Source organism: Prunus dulcis, chromosome 2 (assembly GCF_902201215.1).
Source record: "Prunus dulcis chromosome 2, ALMONDv2, whole genome shotgun sequence".
Taxonomy (NCBI): Eukaryota; Viridiplantae; Streptophyta; class Magnoliopsida; order Rosales; family Rosaceae; genus Prunus; species Prunus dulcis.
This window is the reverse complement of record NC_047651.1, coordinates 5,140,618-5,162,724: the sequence shown is the minus strand read 5'-3', so window position 1 is coordinate 5,162,724 and position 22,107 is coordinate 5,140,618. Positions and strand designations below refer to the sequence as shown.

The 22,107-nt window shown below is 36.2% G+C and overlaps 1 protein-coding gene across 2 annotated transcripts; it reads right to left on the bottom strand.

Annotated features, from left to right (window-relative positions):
• Positions 1 to 966: 966 nt before the first annotated feature.
• Positions 967 to 13,393, bottom strand: LOC117620247 (mediator of RNA polymerase II transcription subunit 15a-like). Of its 2 annotated transcripts, none has more exons than XM_034350391.1 (12): positions 13,268 to 13,393; positions 11,509 to 11,612; positions 10,969 to 11,083; positions 10,640 to 10,739; positions 9,023 to 10,084; positions 8,174 to 8,244; positions 6,617 to 6,691; positions 5,296 to 6,477; positions 4,876 to 5,199; positions 3,048 to 3,233; positions 2,858 to 2,946; positions 967 to 1,604 (listed from the first exon to the last, which is right to left on the bottom strand). In XM_034350391.1, the coding sequence occupies exons 2-12, from the start codon at positions 11,571 to 11,573 to the stop codon at positions 1,397 to 1,399; spliced, it is 3,477 nt and encodes a 1,158-aa protein (XP_034206282.1). In that variant the 5' UTR covers positions 11,574 to 11,612; positions 13,268 to 13,393; the 3' UTR covers positions 967 to 1,396. The 2 variants fall into 2 exon arrangements, with proteins under 2 accessions (XP_034206282.1, XP_034206283.1); XM_034350392.1 differs by having other exon boundaries at positions 1,397 to 1,604; positions 11,509 to 11,585.
• Positions 13,394 to 22,107: the final 8,714 nt, after the last annotated feature.

Sequence of the window (22,107 nt, the reverse complement as noted above, 5' to 3'; positions counted from 1 at the left end):
AGAGCGATTAAAAACTCGAGACGTAAGTAATTGTCCAAAAAGACACAACTCAAACCCTTGAACATCGTCTCTTTCACCTCATCCCCAATAATTACCGCCTCTTCTTCATAGTCATGAAGCTGACATCGTTCGAGAATCGCGCTCAAATCACTGTCCATAACCAAGAACAATGAAACAGTAAGCCTTGTCTAACGGACTGTGGCAACACAGATAATAAGCTAAGAAAAGAATATCCTAATACTCAAAAGAAGGAATTGAGACCGTAGGAACTTCGACCTCTCAAAGTGGAAAAACTCTCTCTTTTGGTTGTGAGAAGCACTCCGCGAGAGAGAGAGAGAGAGAGAGAGAGAGAGAGAGAGAGAGTTTGGATGAAAAGAAATTACCACGTAGAGTTCCTATAAGGTTCAAATTTGAGTTATTTACACTAACACCTTCTGAGGTTTTCGGCTTTTCCACGAAACTCCTTGAGGTTTTAAAAATTCTCCAAATGGCAAAGTTGGCCTTTGAGATTAGATTGCATATACTTCATTGAGGTTAATTTTGTCATTTGCATATATATATTTTTTTCAATGAAATCATCAATTTTTGGACAAACAATCAACGAAAAAGGCTTTTGCGAAAACAAATTGAAACCTCAAGGGGTGTTTGTGTAATTTTTGAAACCTGAGGGGGTTTTGTGAAAACACAAGAAACCTCAGGGAGTGTTAATGTAAATAACTCTTCAAAATTTTCATTGTTTTCATCATCTCGATATTATTGATATTATAGACTATGATTACGAATATGTGTACGAATATGTTCCAAAATATCTTTGACCCGGAAAAACAATAATATTATTGATATTTCGTTGATATTATCAATATTTTAGACTAGGATTGGACCTAAATAAAACATTTAAAGATGCAGGGGCAGTCCTTCCTTATCGCAGATTTCTTTTCAATGGTCAAACATTTAAAATGCGATATATTCAGCAACACTTTCATACATTAATTAAGCAGCCTGACTTATATGCTTCTCTTACCTTGCTTTATTACACCGTGTAGATGAAGCGAAGGACATCTATGATCTATAACAAAAATTCCTTACTCTAATAAGTTATAGCCTTGTAGGGGATCTGGTACATATTTTGTAAGATTTTTTTTTTTTTCCCCAATTGTTTTAATTAAAGAGAGAGAAGGAAAACACATCAGAACCAAAAGAAAGAAAATTACTGCACAAGCTCTTAATATCCAAAACTTTTGTACATCAAACAAAAATTTTGTTTTCAAAGGGTCCCATTGTCATCCAAATCTATACAATCAGCAGACTATATACCACCTGACTGTATCTTCCACAGAGCATGCTGCATATTAAGAGGAACTTCTGAACAGGCAGGCACTGTACATGCAAAAATGATTCAAGCAGCACTAAGACAGTCTTCCCACATTCCACACTTAGAACTGAAGCTTCCTCCCCCAAACTGCTGTGCATATTCAGAAATAGCCGCACGGGCGCAAACATCCCATGTCCTTGCTATCTCCCCAAGGGACAAAGGTTCCGTCAAGCTCCGGAGAGAGATATTGAGTTTTGACTTCACCTTTGCTGAAAGATCTTCTAGCTCATTACTGCCAGAGCAACAAGGGGGACAAGTTCATTAGGCCAAGAGGACAAATAGTAACTATTCTGGTAATTAATCATCATTTGCAAGGGTGGTCAGATGAAAAGCATGCCAATGAATTAAGTTGATAATACAATTTTATAAAATCTGGCATAAATCTTCATAATTGACCATGTGGCACAAAAACAGTGAAAATCTCGGACAAATATGTATCATTTAAAAGCCCAAGGCCTAAATAATAAGAGCACTCCTCTCTACAGAGACAAATAACCTCTATAAGTTTATAGCGACAACTTAAGGAACCTTTTGTCCCAAAAAAAAAAGAAAAAAAAAGAAAAAGAAAAGAGAAGTTTCACTGCCGTATTTTCAACAGTGAGTTCACTCTGTCATGATTTCCATCATCATTATGTATCAAGAAGAAAGTAATCTGATTCATGGAAAATGTAATTGCATATTGATGATGGAAGCATTGTGGCATGTGGTGATAAGAATTAAGAAGCAGGTATTGGTCGCCGAAAAATGTGTGGGATGCCAAACATTGGTGAGGGAAATTAGTAGGTGCACTTGGAAAGAGATTAGTCTTGGCTATGAGGATTTCATAAAAAATTGTGAGTCTTACGAGGAGAGAATAGGATTTTGGCAAAGATGTTTTGGAGGAGGAAGACCTTTTAATAGGGAATTCCCTCAGCTCTATATCTATCCTGTAGCCTTAATGTAGCAGTTGTAAGTACAGCAATGAATAACAACTTTCCTGTCAGCTGGGACTTTGGCTTTAGAAAGAATCTAATGGATGAGGAAGCTGGGGAACAGGCAGGTTTTTAGAAAGCATTGAAAGGGTTGGGACTTTACATTAGTAGAGAGGATGTAAGGAAGTCACTCCTAGGTAAGTCAGGCACATTTTCTGTCGGCTCATATTTTAAATATTTCTGCAGTAATATAGCCAAAACGCCTCCAGATGTGCAGATTTGGCATGGTTGGTGGCAGTCGAACATGGAAGGATGACTGCTGACGATCAAATCCAAAGGAGGAGACCTCTTATGTGGCTGTCCCTCCAGTGGTGCATCTTGTGCAAGGCTGATTATGAAGATGTGTGAGGAAAGCAGTGTGACAAGTGTTGTGCCAGCTAGTTGTTGTGCTTGGTGAAAAGAAAAAACATAATTTTTTTGGGAAAGGGAAGAAAGATGACAGTTGCTTCAGGTTGTAGCACGATGTATAAAACAAACAGCAAATAAAGACAAAAGTATAGGCTCATTGTCTCACCTGATGTCCACTCTCAACTTGTCTAGAAATATGGGGGAGCACAACGGATAATTTGCAGGAACAAGCAATCGTAAAGGCTGGATTGAAAGCTACATAGACATTAACACAAAGTTAATACGGGAATCGAAAAGTCAGACATGTGGTTTCTGATCACATTTGGACTAATGTGTAAAACAATATGAACTGAAACCTGCTCTGACTTCAGACTTGGACTGATGGCCACAGCAATGAAGGAGCACCTGACGATGGTTCCTTCACCAACTTTAATTGGGGCTGAGGTTACTGTTGGAGGGGTGTCTTCATCACTGATATCCAGTACTGTGTCTATTAGTTGGTGGTTGATTACTGTAATTTCTTCTAAGAGGGTTTGATTCACCTGCAACATGTGATGCATTAATGATAACAGTAAGAACATGGAGAAATACTATGACCCAAAGTTTTGAGAAGGCAGCTAAGTTTCATATGTGTAAAATATAATATAATATAATATATATATACAGTCCTGATCTCTTGGACCCCTGTAGTCCAAGAGATTTATGGTCACTCACCGTTGGATGTAAATTCAACGGTTCACTCATTTATGACTTGAATCGGGTAATAATCATTTATGTCATATTGCATTTTTATATATCATTTTGAACCATTGGATTAATATCCAACGGTGGGTGACCACAATCTCTTGGACTCCTGTGGTCCAAGAGATCGGGACTGTATATATATATATATATATTTTTTTTGTAATCCCAATTCAACCCTATGGGGCCCTACTTTAAGAGATGTACAAAAGCTTACCAGAAAAGGATACCACAGTACAACACAAAGACAACATCAAATAAATAGAATCAGGAACAATATTTTTCTTTCTCTGCCTAGAGGAAATATTAACCAGTTTCAAATTGTACCATCTGGTACAGGGATAATACAGCTTTCCTGGCTTGAATATAGGGATATTATATTATAACAATAATGAGGAGAACTGACATAGATATTTTACAAAAAATTTAAATAAATAAAAATCTAATATACATTTCAAACAAACACGGATAACAGAACAATGTTAGAATCTAGATTTTATAAAAAATTACAGAAAATGGTTCATAAATGTAGAGAACGGGGATCCCTAAACAAGGGAATTTCTGAACTTGAAATAAACATGAAATTCCTTTGTCAACTAAACAGCAAAATATTTTCTTGAGCAAAACATAATTCATGTATTGAGGTATTAAAAGCAAAGTTTTATAATGATAATATCCTGCTGGTTTTTATCAAGGTGGAAGATATGCAATTGAGCTTTAGATACTGACTCCAAATCCCATGCACATCAGATTGCCCACAGATTGTCTCAATTTCTTCTCTTCTATTAATGTTTCTGGAATTGCGACTTCCCTAATATGTTCTTTATATGCATAACTTATTACCTATTAGATAGATGTTCTAGGGAAAAACTAATTAATTAATTCTAGTATTATAATGAAGTAATCACAAAGTCATTAAAACTATGTAAATGATGCTGACATCATTTTCATGGAAAAGTAACCACAAATTAATTACTCTTTCAGATAACCTACAATAATTCCACAAATTCATAGAATAGACAAGATACGGTCTATCTAATCTTTTTATGAAATTATGTAGGTTAAGTACGGGTTACTATAATATACCAATGAATGAATACTGAAATACGTTTCAGAAAGATCCTCTCAATGCAAATAGAAATGTGAGATATGACTTGAGAGTCCCTTTCATACCAGGTAGTTGTTGAAAATGAAAGAAAGAAACTGGAAGAAAAAAAGTATTTGGGTCATTGTGTAGCAGACGAGATAGAGCACTTTCTTTTTATATCAGATGGTAATGGCAAGAAAAATGAGCAAACCATTAAAACCAAAAGGATCACAATGATGGTAGTTTCTCAACTGTACTGATGCTCTGTTGCAGGCAGCATCCATGAGAGAGTGCTATCATTAGATATAATTATTAGCTATAAGAAATTAAAAGATCCTATCAAACCAGCAACATACCTCAATCCTAGGCCTTCTGATGTAAGATATTGCAGTCGAATCCAAGTCAAATTTCTCCTTATCACTAAACTCTGGTAAGCTATCATCAACATGCATTGGCACTGTACTTCTGCAGCGTTTAAGTTTCCTTGTTGGAAAGGTGTTATCTTGGCAGGTCAAATACCTCTTTAGCAAATGAGAATTGGTCATTTCCACAAAATCTTTACCAAACGAACCTATAGATCTCCCATCGGTTTCTGGTCCTAATATTCTATCAGTTGTACACATTATGGAACCAATATCCAAAACAGCGGCACTTATTGTTTTAGATGACATCAAGTTCACCTGCAATGGGACAAGGATAATAATTTTCCATGTTAAGCGGTAAGTCCAAAACTTTCTAGAACAATCAAAGAGGAAGTTGCAACAAATCAAACTAACCACTTTAGTTAAGCGCTGAATAGGCTGCTCAGAAACAGTCAACTCATCAGAAATTATTGTTGAAGTGTTACGATGAATGCCATTAGTGTACTCTTCGAGCAAGGGTGACGCAGACATCCCAGGAGTGCTGATGACAAAGGGCGATGGAGATTGTGCACCATTTACTTGTGGATCTCCAGTACTCCCAGCATTTGAAAGGGATGAAGTATCAGAAATAGGTTTCTCAGAATCTCCTGTCCTAGATGATGCAGCCAAGGGAACCAAAGAAGAAATTTTAATAGAGGGGGAGTTTGCGGGATACAAAGTCGTTCTAGCTTTCGTAAGGGGTATCAGCAGATTTTTCTTGTCAATCTGAGAAGAGTACTGAGAAATTTCTTGACAGGAAGAACCAAGAATTTTGGGCACAGCGTGAGGAAATGAAGCTCCAGACTGCAGCTTTACCGGCTCATGATGCTGGTGCACTATTTTCTGTTGTTGCACTAGTTGCTCCGTGATCATGTGCCTTCGAAGTTCTTGCTTTGGGTTTTGAGTCTGTACAGCCGGCTCTTCTTTAGGTAATTTGAGGTGCATATCTTTAAGCGTACTACAGCTAGAATCAAGAGCATTTAAAGACTGGGTTTCATGTATGGGTATTTGTGACAAGGTCTGAACCTTCGGTTTTTGAGAACCGCCTGTAGGGATTTTTGAGGATCCTGAGGCAACCTGCCGCACTGCAGTCAACGAATTTGCTTGTCCTGAATATTGCTCAGTCAAATTCTTTCTCAAATGCACCATGTCATGTTTCAGGGTTGGATGCTCTGCTGGAGACCTAGAACTGTTCACGAAGTTTGTCGCATTGCTTGTTGCAGAACACTGCAAGTTCACTGACTGCAATGGTAGCTTCCTTTCGTCTTGATGTGTATGAACTTGAGGAGTTTGAGAATGAAGTTGCACCATTTGACGCATAGAGTGCACATCAGAAGGAAGTTGTTCATGCTGCAGTGAAGGAACAGGCTTTGCCCTTCCATACGTGTGAAGAATAAGCAGAATTTGCCTCTCCATTGAACCCAGATTCTCCTTGTAAGAAGGTGTAATTTTGCTTTTGGGCACATTTAGATGCAAAATGATGTCCGTCAACCTATTCTTCAATGCTTTATATCTCTCAATACTGACTCTTTCTGTCTGTTGAGAGACGGAATTGAACTGGAGAAAATTCAGAGATTTTTAAAAACAATAATAGAAATTAGTCATGTATAAAATTTAAAATATAAGCTGAAAAAGCATTTGTTCTTGTGTTGGATAGATAAGGTAGAAAACTTGAAGAAGTGAAGCAGTAACTTACCTGCTGGATGGTATATGTCACTTTTCGAAGCATATCACTAAGAGGTGTTAAAAACTTGCTTTTTAAACTTTCAACCTGCAAAATAACATTTTTTTTAAAGTATTCAGTCACAGATATAATTCTTAAATAAAATTGCCCTATGCAACCATAGGTAGACAGTAATTGTATCTGCACACAAAAATTATGACAACACGCACACACACATTATCAGGATGAGAAGATTTTGCATATGCCATATGATCTAGAATAATAACAATCAGATAAATAAGTCAACAGTTGTGTAAGAAAGAAGGCTGAAATTTGGCTATTAATATTTTTCCTGATAGGAAATATGTAATGTATACTAATGAGTGTAGAACACAACCCAAGTGGACCAGCAGTCTGCAAAAGATCCTAGCTTCTGCCTACAAATGCAGGGCACCAAACAAGAAAAGATGAAATGAAGAAAAAGAAAAAGAAAAAAAAAAAAGAATGAAACAAAACAACTCTCAATCTACAGTCAGATGAGGAAACAGCAGCTACCCAATCCATGCTCAAAAAGAAAAAAAGGGGCTGTCACAGGTTGCAGGGGAAATTGAACCCCAAAAGTGATGCCCCTCCGACTACTCAAAATTCCTGTTATTTTCTTTCCACTATCGACCAAATAATTGCTAACAAATTATATCTCCATAGAACCTACGGCTTCTCTCCACCACCAAGAAGGAAGTGTATTCATAAAGAAAAAGTAGATAGCCTCCATTTATTTCATGCAGGGCAAAATAAACCCTATTTCATGAAGAAAAGAATTTAGGTGGAAAGCCGAGAGCGTAAAACTGTTATTTTTGGTTTCTGCACAATTGTGAGTCATAACAAGTTGGTTACTCAAAAATAGTTTAGTAATGAATTGAAAATGTCAGACTAAAAATGTTCCAATTCGACCAAGGAACAGTTTAAATGAAATGCATAAAACCCCACTTTCCAATTCACCAAAATGAAACCAGTTAGTTATACTAAAGTTCAACAACTTAAATCATTTATGTTTGAGTTCAGCTAACTTTCCAATGTGTAAGAGGATGCTTATGCCTCCACTAGAATTATGCATCAAGCCACACAGTGATTGAATGCAAATTTAACATCCAAGAATAATTATTTTTCCAACCTACACTCTAATTGCATTTAATGGCGTAGTTCATTATAACTTTAATCACGGAGTTTGTCATAATTTGAAACGACTTTATTATTGCTTGTGTATTACTGTCTTATCTAGGATAATCAGTGCTCATTTTTAAACTACAATATGAAGTCTATTTCCTCCCTCTTTGTTCTTTTCTATTTCTTTTAATAAATTCTCCCTACAGAGGTTTGCAAAAAAAAAAAGAAGGGGTAAATAAATAAATCTCTCAGTCAATCAATTAAGTCCAGTGCCTAAGCTAGAGCGGACTACTATTAAAATAAGATGCACAGCCATAAAATACAAACATAAACAAAGTACAAGCTAATATAGTAATAAAATGCAGGAACTTGGCTTAGACTAACAAATCCTCTCCGACTAATATTACAAATACAGAGAAAGAGTACCTTCCTATAGGTATCCTCTTGCCAGTTGTCTACAAATGAAATCCTATTCTCAGATGTGGACGTTACTGTTCCTGTAAAATTATAAAAATATGCAAGCACAAGTCAATTGAAAGTAGATTTGGTAGGATGACTGTGCAAATAAAAGTGAGGGTTCTATTTAATTCTACAAATTTTTTTTTCAATTAAAAATTCATTCTGGCCTAGATGAATAGATGCCCTAAGAAGTGAGCCTCTTTTGGTACAAACTAATAATCAAGGTGAAAATCCAACTTCTACATAATTCCAGAAAATGGCAATGGCTTCCAGTTTACAAAAGGTATATATATAAAACATATCTTTACTGCAGATATTTATTCCTAGAAGCTAGCTAATATTGTTGTTGAGATTTTGCAGTTTGTTAATGGAGGAGTCAAAAGTTTCACAAAAGTATTGCAACAACTACGATTACCCAGAAGCTAGGGTGTGATGACTTATAATATAACTAATCATCAATCTTAGAAAAATTTAATTTCACTGCTAAAATATATGAGAATCCAAATAAGCTGCAAGAGGAAAGAGGCAACCAGGCTTGATAATGAAGAGAAAGTCATGTCAATCAATAGATAATAAAACCAACCAATAGAATGATGAGAAAAAAGGCAGTCAGGCTTTTCAACATTTATGACATTTGCCTTTGGGTTGAATTTAGGACTAGCCAGCAACAATTTAGAGGTTCCCCACACATCCGTAAAAATTAGAAACTCAACAATATAACAATAATGTATCTAGGAAGGTGTTTCTACTTATTTTCTTTTATCTAACAAATCTATTTTTTCTGCCAAATTACATGATTTGGTTTTACAGTTTTACCTGATGTTTGATATGTTTGCTGCTGATCTTGTTCTGTTGGATTTGGCAGCTGTCGCATCTTATCTGGCTGTGATTGAGAGTTCAGTTGCCTCTCGAGGGACTGTGGTTGTGACCGTTGACCTTGATTTGGCAAAAGAGCTGAAGCAGTGTGTTGGGTTTCCTCCTGCATTTTAAAATTGCTTTGGCGCGTGCCTGAGCTAGGACATTGTGTTCCAAGCAGCTGCGAGCTTTGTTGCAGTACAGAAATATTGTTTCTTTCCGCCAATTGTTCATGATGTGTACTTGAAAGATTCATTTTTTGTACCTGAAACCATTGTTGTACATTATTTGGTTGGCCTGGTAACCTAGTCTGTTGCTGCTGCAAGCCAGGAGTACCCATCAAATGTGATTGCTTTGGTGATTGCATTGCTAGATTATCTGGTCTCGATGATACATTTTGATGAATATCAGGAGTCTCTTGTGATTGGTGTATTTTCCTAGATGCTGTGTGAGGATGATTCTTAATCACAGAGTGTGTTGTCTGCTCGAAAGAAGACATCTGATCCTGCCGAAGATCAGAAAATGGAGCAACATGTGCCTCAGAAGGCCGTATGGCAGGAGTTTGCATGACAGATTGTTGAGAGGTCTGTTTCTGAGCAGGTTTTAAGAGTTTCTGCTGCTGGTACTGCTGTAGTTGTTTTTGCTGGGCTATACATGATGGTGTGATGTTTTCCTGCTTGACCTGAATACCAAGATGATGATTTAGTTGCTCATGGTTCTGCTGAGTACCAATGTGGGGTGAATGTTGTCTCCCGTGCTCCTGTCTCACATTATTGGCAGAAACATTGATAGGTGCCCCTTGCCCTGATAAATTTCCTACTGACTTCTGCGAGTTAGAATTTTCAGTAGCACTGTTTGGCAAGGGAACCCGAGCTGGAACACTGACAGTCGACCGTGCAGATACTAAGTTAGAAGAAAATCCACCAGATGCAATGGTATTTGGAACATTAGGCAATGAATGTTGTTCCCGTGCTTGAGACTGATCTCTGGATTGAACAGCAATTGATTGGCCTTGATTACCACCTTGGGGATGGAGTGCCATAAGATGTTATTGAAAAATAAAGATTGAAATAGCAAGATGACGTTATTGGAATATAGGTGAAGGATACAAGAAATATATGCCAATATTACTCTTCAACCCAGTGATACCAGTATTTGAATTTGTAGCCACCAAAGATATAAAAAACAGTTCCCAGTTTTTTCCCCAAAAAAAAAAACTAATAATAATTTTCTGTTTCATGATTGAAAAACAAAAAACAAAAAAATCAAATAGAATTTAGCTAGGGAACATATAATACCATATGTTATGTATCCAAGAAAGATATATAAAACAACAGAATAGGCTAAAATTGCATAATATTTTGACACTGTTCCAGATTTAAGAAAGGGTCAAGATTTTGGCACTCCAAAATCACCCTAAAATACCCTCATGCACTACTCTTGTGAGAGAGAGTAGAGGAGTGGGAGGTGATATCAGGAGTGCCAAAATCATCTCCCTGTAGAAAAAATAAAAGCCTAAATCTTTTCTTATGCATAATCCAAAACTCAATAAATTAGTTTTTCAAATTGATGTCTTACCTGGATTCGAGGTGTTTGGACCAGAATAGGGAGGGTTTGACTTTGATGACGAAGGAACCATTGCCTCCAACCTTGACATGATCTTCATTACATATTCTTTCTAAATTAAAAAAGAAATGTTTATTAAATTTAGACTCTTTCGTTTTAAATAAGCATAAATAAATAAATAAACGCATTAGCGAACTGCAATGATTTATTTTCTAAAACCTAGGCAGTCCAGAAATATCACAATAACTAAAAGGAGGCTGTTGAGTTTCAAGAGCGGCAAGGCTGAGGAAAAGAATAGAAATATGTGCTTGAGAAGAAAGGCATTTCATAACCTAAGGTACCTGGTTTCTGGCAACCATATAAATCTTTTCCTCGAACTTTAGAGCAATATTCTTGATTTCAGATATACATTTTTCCGAGTCAGAGGATGGAAAACGCTTCCTTAAGGTATTCATACTGCATGAGATCAAATGTAATAGTTTTAGTAAACAATCAGAATGGCTTAGTCAAAGTATGGTATTGTAATATATAAACATTCAAATCTACGTGACGCTCAAAATCTTGGCTTGCAAAATTCATAAGTCATACAGAAGAAAAGTTAAATACTGCAAAACAATTAGTCATGCTGATGCTCACCCAAGCTCAGCCTATGTAGAATTATCATAAAGCTTAACATGTCTAAATTATTATTATTTATTTATTAAGTAATTAAGCACATATTAAGGCAGTACGCACAATGTACATCCAAATTTGTAATGACACAAAGTATTGTACTAATCCAAAATTGTAATGCCGAGATAAATTTTAAGTAATTAAAGAAGGAAAATCCTTGAGGTGGAATTCAAACAATGTTTTGATATGATCAATGCTATTCAACTTACATCTTATTTACAACTCTTTCTCGAGAATCTGCAGGAAATTGAGTTCTCCAATCGACGGGCTCCATATCGAGTTTTAGCTTGAACAGGCCTTTAATAATCAGTAACTATAAACAGGACAAGGGAATTCGTAGGTCACATTTAAAAGAACAAATAGTGACGGTAGATATATAAACAGTAAGGACCCGAAACAGGTTCAGAAAAACCTCCACCCTGATGACAACCTGCATGTTACTTATCGTACAATGAATACATTTTCTTGTATCTTGTAGACAATTACAATTTTTTCCTTGTCAATTTCGTAAAGCCAACAAAGGAAATCCAGAGGAAGCATCCCCAGTGAGTCAATGACTAAACTTTGAAAACATATCTATATAAAACCACTTGCATCCCAGTCAATCAAATGATACTCATAAAAGGCTACATCACATAAATCATGGCAAACTCCCATCCCCTTTCATGATATGCACCACTCAGTAGGGAGAAGGGGAAGTAACACTATGAATGTGGCGGAGACATTAACTAGGACTTCCCTTTATTAATTATATATTGTATTTATCATGATTCTGATACTACTAGGGCAGATTTGTTCAAATAAAAGAATCACAAACTTGTAGACATGCTTGAGAACAGAACACACAGCATCATGTAACTCAAGTCTGCTTTCAATACGAAAGCAAATAATAAAGATTATAAGGCCTAAAAGACCGGTTAAACTACATTGGAAAGAAACTTCTTAGATATACATAATTCTTTATTACAGGGATTCCAGAACTGCAATTTCTCTAACCCCAAATTGAACTCTCATATAAAGAGGGGGGAAGTCCACCTATTGGTTTAACATGGTGCCCAGCAGTGGCGATGTAATTAGCTTTTTTGCATCATTTAATTGTTATATGGATAATCGGTAATTTCTGATACCACATTACATAATTCTAAAAAAAAGGTAGGAATTCATCAACAGCTTTTCAGCTATATTATATTCCAAGTATCCACAGACGTTTACCAATTTAGTCTAAGGCCGGGAGGTGTTTTAAAACTGCATAATAACCAGTGTTTTGTTATAACTAAATAAAAATTATTTTGCTTTTAAGTTGAAGAGACCCTCAACCCCATATCTTGATACTCTCTCAATTATGCTCTCTTGCTCTCTTCTTCTTGCTCTCCCCATTCTATTATAGAATTGAAAAATTACCCAACGGGTACTGTGCCTTCGACCTTCTTTTTTCCTCTGATTTTAAAAACAAAAAGAAAAATTCAAAAAAATGGGAATTGCTACTAAACGACGTATTGATGTTTCAACCTTCAGTAATGTAGAATTTTGCCAAAAGCCTAAAGGAAAGGTACATTAATAACTTAGTGATTTCTCCAAACTCTTGGACAACATTACAACAAAAAATTTCAACAATTTCTTTTACCCAAAAACAAATAAAACTTAAGTAAGCCGCTAATGAAATTAATTCTGACAGAAACTTAAGCCGCCACAATAAAGCCCCAACACCAACGCACCACAACACTTCATTGAATGACGATATCTTCACTGTAAAAATGCCAGAAAGAAAAACCCCAAATTCAACAAATCCAACACATATATTCACACATGCATAACCAATTCAAAGTATCCTCACCCAGAAAACCCCAGAAAATTTCACCAAACAGAGACAAATTAAAACCCAAATATAAGCCGCAGTAGAAAAATTTATAAAAAAAAACATTGAAAAAAAACACCAAACCCATGAACGAGAGGGAGGGATTCGTGTACCTTTTGGCCTCTGCTGTAATCGCCAGCGAAAGTATTGGTTGAGAGGAAAAGCTGCGAGAGGGTCTGGAAAAGGCCTTGGCAGAGTCGCAGTAGAGGAAGGAAGCTCTCAAATGCCCAATATCTTTCCTTTCCCGCTTTGTGTAGGAGACTGTGCGTACAGTTTACTAACTAATTATAGGCCGTGAGGCCGCGGGTCACGTGCGAATTGTGTATGCTTGCTAAGCAAGCAATGGGGGTGCTTGAAAACGTGTTTACGGGGTTTAGGAGGGTTTTTGCCCACTTGGCATATTTGGCGAGGACAGCTCTGGCTCATTTAATATAAAATCCTGCCATTGTGTGAATATGGTTCAACTTTGGAAGTTGGGTATCCCACAGAATTGATGTTGTTACTATTTTCTGGTCTGGTTCATTGCACATCTCCTAAGAGCTTTGTTACTATATAAAGGGGTTCTCTCTTTTTTTAGTTGATTTTATCTTATCTTATTGTGATTTATTGTTTACGAACATTTTAACTTAAAAATAAATAAAATTTCGGGAAAAAAATTTATTTCAGCCCAAACCCGTAGGCTCCACTACCAATCCAAGTTATTTTGCCTTCTGCGTTTTCTTTTCAAGGTCTAAAATATTGATGGTTTCGGAAATATCGATAGTCTAAAAGCACAGAGATTTCGATGGAAATATCTAGATATTATCGATATCGATAAAAATTGAATAAAAACCACGAAAATTGTAAGAAAAACTTGGAAATTTTTCTTGAAACTTTGGAATATGTTTATATAGTCAATTATCTATTACTTTATCACAAAACATTGGAAGGAAATGCACTTCATGATGGGTTTAACTGATTTAAGTTGATTATATAGCGAGCTGACAAACACTACGAGTGTAGAAAATATGTAGTAATTAATGAAACAATATTAAACACACTATAATCATTTATTTATATTGAGTTACTACAATATTTTACACTTTATATATTGCATGGTAAGATACATGAGTAACTTAATACCACATAGAGTTCCTATAAGGTTCAAATTTGACTTATTTACACTAACACTCCTAAAGGTTTTCAGTTTTTTTACAGAACTCCTTGAAGTTTTAGAAATTACAAGAACACCCCCTGAGGTTTTAAATTGTTTTCACAAAACTTCTTTTCATTGATTTTTAATCCAAATATTGATGATTTTATACCCCAAAAAATTCTCCAAATGACAAAGTTGGCCTTTGAGATTAGATTGCGTATACTTAATTGAGCATAATTTTGTCATTTGCATAAGTATTTTTTTTCAATGAAACCATCAATTTTTGGACAAACAATCAACGAAAGGATTTTTTGTGAAAACAAACTGAAACCTCAATGAGTATTTGCGTAATTTTTGAGACCTGAGGAAAGCATAAGAAACCTCAGGGGGGTGTTTATGTAAATAACTCTTCAAATTTTTCACAGCCTTCATCATTTTGATATTATAGCGATATTTTGGCCAAATGTTATTGAAGTGTGAGAGAAATTATTGACATCAATATTTTCCGTTATTATCGATACTTATACTATATGTGTATGGATATGTTCCAAAATATCATAGACCCGAAAAAACAATAATACCCTCAATATTTCATCAATATTATCAATATTTTAGTCCTTACTTATAAGTCATTGTTAGGTTTCTCAATTTTCCAATATGGGACATTTCTACACATTTTCACACTTTCTTGGTGGATTTAAAAGTACACATAGCAAAAGAATAAAATATGTATGTGTAAGGAGAAGCATAATGATATAAAACAAGATAACAAAATTATGGAATTGTGGGATTGGACTTATGGAGAAACCCTTGACCTCTTTAACTAGGATTCATAGAGGAACCCTAGACCTCTAAAATAACTTATGTTACTTTCTGAATAATTTTGTGCTCATTTATTCCATCAACTCCTCACCTTAAATAGGTGATCATTACAACTAATAATGAGAAAATATAGGCCATTAAGCAGCCAATTAACAATAACAGGTGAAACACTACTCCACTGCTCCACTTACTTTAAAATAGGAAAAGATAAGAGTTATAATTAAACTAAGACACTAATTAAAATTTATAATAGATAATTAAAAAGTACCTAATAACTAAACACATAACACATAACATAAAACTAAGTGGTGTATACAATTAAGATTTTAATGAATTTGCTAACGAAGTCTAGCTGAATGGAAAAAGGTTTTGATTTGTAGACCAATGGTCTCATGTTCGGAGCTCCATGGCACCTTGGTAGTGTATGTATGAGAAACTGTAATACCCTGAAAAATTAAAGGTGGACTTTCATATTTCAATGAAAAATAATATTATAGTGAAGAATGATTAAGGGTATTTTATCAAGTAATTTTGGATTGAGACTATTGGATTGAGTGTGTAATTTTAAGTTGGATAAAAATGTCCTTACATAATATTTTGTGAATTTTTTCAAAGAACATTTAAGAAATTGAGGTGAGACAATTATGACTCTTAGGGAGTACGATAGTAGTCAACTTAAAGAACACGTCGGAAATCGTTTCTGAATTTTGGGCCAAAATGACCAAAATACCCCTATGTGTGAAAATTACAAAAATACCCGTGTAGACCACCCAAAAAAAAAAATTTCAATCTGAAACGTGGAGGGTAGTATCCCACTCTCCTCCCATTCTTTCCCCTAACTCAGGCTTTCAAATCCACCGATGAGTCACCTAGCCTAAATTTATGACTCATCTAGCCTAAGGGATCTTCCCCAATGATGAATCTGATTTCTTTTAGAGAGAGAGAGAGAGAGAGAAGAAGAAATCTTTAATTTTGCAATGTGTAGGCAAAACCCCTCATTTCCCTCCATTCATCCCCCTCTTCCCTATTACCTTCTCTTTCAAAATCTGATTTGGGTCTCAATTAGGGGTGAGTTGTTCAACTATTAGAGATGAATCACCTAGTCTAGGCTAAGTGTAATGATTGCTTAAGCTAAGATAATATTATAGGAGATAAGAGATGGAAGTTTGGTGAGGGAGAGAATGTAGAATCGTAGGAAGAGAGGAAAAATTCTCTAAGGTGAGTCAAATTTTGAATTTTTGATTTTAAACTTTGCGTTTGTGTGATTCTTGTAAGAACCCAAAACAAAATATCTAAAAAGAAAGAAAATATCTAAAAAAGTAAAGAAAATATCTTTTAGCGAAAGGACCAAATTGCCCTCGCATATTTTAATAGGGGAAAATTTGACTTTTTAATCGAGAAAGAATTTGGGAATTTCGCTTGCGCCATTGCGTAGAGCGCGGTGAGAGGAGTTCGTAGACATGGAGTAGACCCGAATCGGAGCCGTAACGAAGAAGTTATGGTCTAAAAACCGCGAGGGGCAAAATGGTAATTTGGTCAAAAAGTCAGATTTTTATAGCTCTCTCCCTCCTCTCCCCCGTCAGCCCTCTCTCTCTCCTCTCCCCCGTCAGCCCTCTCTCTCTCCTCCAGTTCGATGTCGGCAGCGACCTCCGCGCCTTCAGACCGCTCCCCTGGCCACCACACTTGGGGCCGATCTCCGGGACCGGTCCCAAATGAACCAGCACACGACGGCCGACATTTCCCGACCCACCTTCGCCGCTGTCGTTGCCGGAATCGGCCGGAATCCGCCATGGAAGCCGACGGTGAAGTTCGAATTTCCAGTCCAGATTTCTCCTCCGTTTCTCCACCAAATCGATTGAGTAAGGCACCAGGAGCCCGACAGGATTTTAAAAGGAGACCTCTGAGGGATCGAAGTAGCTCAGACCATCTGTGAGTGGACATTCTTTCATAAATCAGATTTCATGAATGAATTGATGTGCTTTTATATAAAATAGATTTTATAAATGATTTTATCTACATGAGTTTTATAAATGAGTTTATTTGAGTAAGTTTCTTCATTCAGTCTTTGAGTAAGTTTTAATACGATTTTGATTATGAGCAGTACAGTAATAATGCTATAAGTCGGTGCTGCTTATTTACCAGTTACAGAAACAGAGTTTGAGTTTTGAATCAGTTAAGACCGCAGCACGACTTGAGTTTTACAATTATTATTCAGATATTTCTTTTTAAAAGGACATTATTTTAAAACCACCTCGTACCCGTTTTTCTTTATGGTGATTACCCAGAGTCGGACCAATGTCTACGGACATCCAGTCTGATTATAGTTCGTTGATTGCGCAACACCTCCTGATTTGCCTCTCACGAAGTTTTGAGGGACGCTTCGGACAGTGCCAGTGGATTTAAGATTTCGCGGCTTCCGGCAGACTTAGTGTTCCCGAGACACTACCAGGATGCGCGGCGGCTGACTTTATGTCCCGAGACCTGCGATGTGATCAGGCTGATACGCCCCTTTCCTGCGGCTGACTTTATGTCCCCGAGGATCTGCTTGCGGTAGGATCATAGGCGGCCTCGATTTCAGTATCCTGCCGAGAGCTTCCACGGTCTGAAAGGTAGTATTGACTTTTGAGTTCTTTTACTTAATGTCATTTCGAGGAATCGCTTTTCACGTTGACAACATCGATCACCAATCCCCTCATTATTCAATATATAGAGTTTTATACGTTGATTTCAAAATTTTATGACGCCTTTGATTCGAGAACCTGTAGTGACAATGAGCGTATACGAATCCAGAATATTTTCAAAAGGTTTTGAGTTCTTTTACTTAATTATGATTTCCAGTTATTATTAAATCAGCTTTTCTGATTTTTCAAGCATAGATGCCTTTATCTTTGCTCACTTATGCAAAGCTTGAGTATAGAGTTTTTATACACGTTTGATTTCAGCATTTTTATGCAAGCTTTGATTTCAGTGGTTTTGTATGAAACTTTCGAGCTTGAATATGACTGATATAGAATGCCTTGAGTTGAATATGCTTGGCGTAGAAAGTACGTATTCAATTTTATTTAGCTAAATTTCTTTTTACAATGGGGGATATTAAGTTTATGATAATTGTTTTGAAGAACATTATTTTTGTCCACTCACATTTTCAAACTGTTTTACGCCCCCAGGCCATAGAGGTACGCGGGATCCACCACCGGGCCAGTCATAGCTTCCGCACCACCAAGTAAGGTAGAGTTGTAGAAAATCCTTTAAACCTTGAGAACTTGAGATTATGCTCTGATATCCAGTTGCAAAATTTGGAGATTGGAATTGAATTGATTACTGGAAATATTCTGGCTGTTGGATGAAATATTTGAGATTGTTTGACAGGTGAAAAAATTTTGGGATTGATCAAAATACAGAGGAGACTCTGCCGAAATTTCGGCAGAAGTCTAAGGAAAATTTAAAGAGAAATTGATGTAAGAAGGGTAGAAAGGTCCTTTGTGCCCGACATTCGCCAGGTGTCGGACACGCACAGGACGTGGCTCGATTTCCAAAGTGAAAATTGGGTCGGGTCCTGTCAATTCTAGTCCCTTAAAAAGTATTTTGAGTCACTTGAGTGACAGGAAAATTTAATTGGAAGAGTTTTAACTTCCATTTTCGGGTTGGGTGGATAGAGCAATTTTTCAAGCGTGGGTGTCCATGATTTTGGTTCCGTTTGGAGTTTTTCATGAGTTATAATGATAGGTATGAACTTTAAAAGAGTTTTAGAAGCCTTCGGAACATTCTATGGGTGATAGAATGGTTGAAAATGAATTAGAACCAAATTCGGAAACTTCCATTTTCTAGAAATTTGCAGTCCGCAAGCCTCACTTTGACCCTCTTTTTCTCCCAATCCTCTGAGTATTTGAGGAAGCCATTTGTTGGGTTTTAAAGTAAACTTCGCAAGAACAAAACACAGTTGGTTTTGTTGAAGGTTGTAGAATTTTGATTTGTCAAACACATGTGCAAAATTTGGACAACAATCTGTTTTATTCTGAAAACCAGCCACGAGCCCAACTTTGGAGCTGGTTTCCTCCTTCGTTTTAGCTCCCTTTTGCATGTGGTTTGTTGGCTTAGAAACTAGAGGGAATAAGCTTTAAAACCACTGTAAGTGTTCCCTATTTCATTAACTTTTGATTGGTAAAATAATTTCACAAAGTTTGGGTTTTAGAATGGAAAAAAAATAGGGAAAATTTGCAGAATTTCTGGAGAAGATGAACAATAACCTTAACCAAGCCCACTCGTCTCGTTAGCGAGTAGCGGCATGCAGTGGCTGTTCCGATAGCCTCCGAAGCCATATTTTTAGCCCATTCACCTCGATTTCTCGAACCGAGTAAGATGGTATATGTTTTGAGTCAATCCGAGGTTGTCCGTCGATGCGGATTTTGTTTAAAGTATCAGTTGTTGTGGGGCCCTTAGGACCCAAATGCTAACTTTTGGATAACATCTGTCATTGGCCTTGTTTCGGTGTTGACAAGGCATAAGACACAGTTTTACATTATTTTGGACAAGATTTGGCCGCTTTGGACCCCGGGTTGATCCTAGGGTCATTTTCATCATTTTTACGTAGAATCTTTGAAATGCGTAAGGTTGAAGTGTTAAGTTGAGGTTTACTGGTTTTAGGTGAAATAAAGTGAAGACTGCTCAATAATAATTTGAATTTGAATTTGTTCAGGAATTGGATCAAAAGTGTAGATTCGACGAATTCGGGAACTTTCGAAGGGTAATTTGGTACTTTGGCTAGCTGGACATGAGGTAAGCTTTCCTGATTTCCTGATGATTGGGCTAGTCTTTGTGCTTATATATAAGACTATAAATATAAATATTATTGTTGTTTTTCTCGGTGAATATTATTTGATGTTGGGTGAATATTATTATTCATGTAATTAAGCCTAGAATATTACTGTTATTATTTGTATTATTATTCTGCAGAGATAAATAATGTTTGCGCTGTATTACATATGCATCATAAATATAGTGGTGTTTGGGGGTATGGGTCTGTCGTTTGAGGTATATCTAAGGGGTATGAGAATACCTGAGATATATCTGAGTAAAAATGTGGAATATATTCAGGTGATGAGAGTAGGGTTTGAATATATTAAGGTGATGGAAGTATGGTTTGAATATACTAAGATGATGGGAGCAGAGCCTGTAATGAAAAGTGAAAGTTGAGAAATTCGTAAACAAAAGAAAATTGGGTTAAGAGACAGATGGGCACTAGTTCATATTTTAGGGTATTCGGAGCCACAATGGTACAGGGAATGGTATGGGACATGCAGGCTTGTTGCCCTAAGGTATGAATCAGTGGGATTAGAAGGGAGGAGTTTATGACATCACCGCATATGCAAATATATTTATCTGGTTTGGTTGCATACTTTATGTATCTTGTGTTGTTTGATGCATGACATTTTGATTAACTGTGATAGATGACATTGAGGGGTTTGAGGGTACTCTATACTGGGCATTAGAATGCTCATACCCTAATAGATTGTGCAGGATTCAAGGCGAAGTTTGAGGAAGTGAGTTTCAACTAAGCGACTAGACTTTTGTTGTTGATTTGTGTAATTAATATTTGTAAGTAGTCAATCGTTCGATAAATATTTTAGTGTGTATTTAACTACGAGCTGATGCGACTCTGATTCTATGTTGTTAAGTAAATTTGTTTTATTTATGGCTTTATTTCTCAACATATCATAGTTGTAGGATTTTATTCTTATGACTATGATATGACTCACACCTTGATTCGGGAATATACCTTATTCTCGAATCGGGTCGTGACAAAAACCCCCTCTCTCTTGTAATTTAGAGTATCTCTTGTATTATTAAAATATTTTAATGGATTTTTAAAGTATACGTAGTTAGGAATCTATGAATTTTATTTGATTTTCATAAATTCCACATATACTTTGATTGAATTCCGTACGGATTTTCATGAAACTTTCATTTGCCAATAGGTTTCACTTCCCTTGTGATCCTACCAAATAACTATTCTTTTTATTAAGGATTATGAGTAGGTTCTAACTTTTGCTTATATTCAGGGCTTAATTGATTGATATTGCATTGATTGTGTGTTTACTAATCAGGATTGGAATTCGAATCATGAATTGATTCCAATTTTGGAGGATTCCTGTGTTTACTTCACATATAGGAATTAAAAAGTAAATAGGGCACACACAAAATTAGGAATTGAATTCTTGATTTTGGAGGAATTTAATTCTTGAGTGGGAAGTGGTATTTTAATTCCTAGAGAACTAACCCATTAGGAATTCATTTTTTTTTTACCCATTATATCCTCAGACAATTTTTGAAAATTCCAAATTTGCCATATACATTAACCCAACAATGAGGACATTTTAGTAATTAGTACCACTCCTACCCCAATTTCATATTGTTTAGCAAACAATAATAGGAATTCGGAATCTAACTCTCCTATATCCATTTGGTTTAGTAAACAATTTCAATAGGAATTCGGAATCTAATTCTCTTCAATCCAACTCTTCCTCAATTCAATTCCTCCTAATCCGCTTACGGATTAGTAAACATGCCATGACTTGCTTTTGACTTTAATATTATGCTTCATTGATGTAGAACATATGGCCGAGTTTATCAAGGAACAGCTGGACAAGCACGCACGTCGTCGTGCCAGCAAAGCCCAATTTGTGCAAGTATGGGCCCCGAGCTCAGAATCGGGCCCATGACCTATTGTTTCTAAGAGAATGGCGTGAGATATACAACACACTGCTTTGCTGTGATGTATGGGTTATTTTAGCCACATTTTATCATTTATTTGATTTTTCAGCGTTCAAAGTTTTTAGAATATTTTGGCAAACTTTTATTATTTCCCTTTTTATTTTCTAATTAGCTTTCTTAGTAGGTCTAGGGGTCGTTTGATATGGCGGACTGTTAAGGACTGGATTAAATATTGGGACAGTCTTGGATTGGCTTGGCCTGTCCCTAAACTTATACAACGTTTGG

Excerpts from the sequence above, each read along its gene's own strand:
- LOC117620247 (XM_034350391.1), bottom strand. The coding sequence starts at position 11,573 with ATGGAGCCCGTCGATTGGAGAACTCAATTTCCTGCAGATTCTCGAGAA. Across the intron at positions 10,740-10,968 it reads ATATGGTTGCCAGAAACCAG|AAAGAATATGTAATGAAGAT; the intron begins GTACCTTAGGTT and ends TTTTTAATTTAG. Across the intron at positions 5,200-5,295 it reads TTCAGCGCTTAACTAAAGTG|GTGAACTTGATGTCATCTAA; the intron begins GTTAGTTTGATT and ends GTCCCATTGCAG.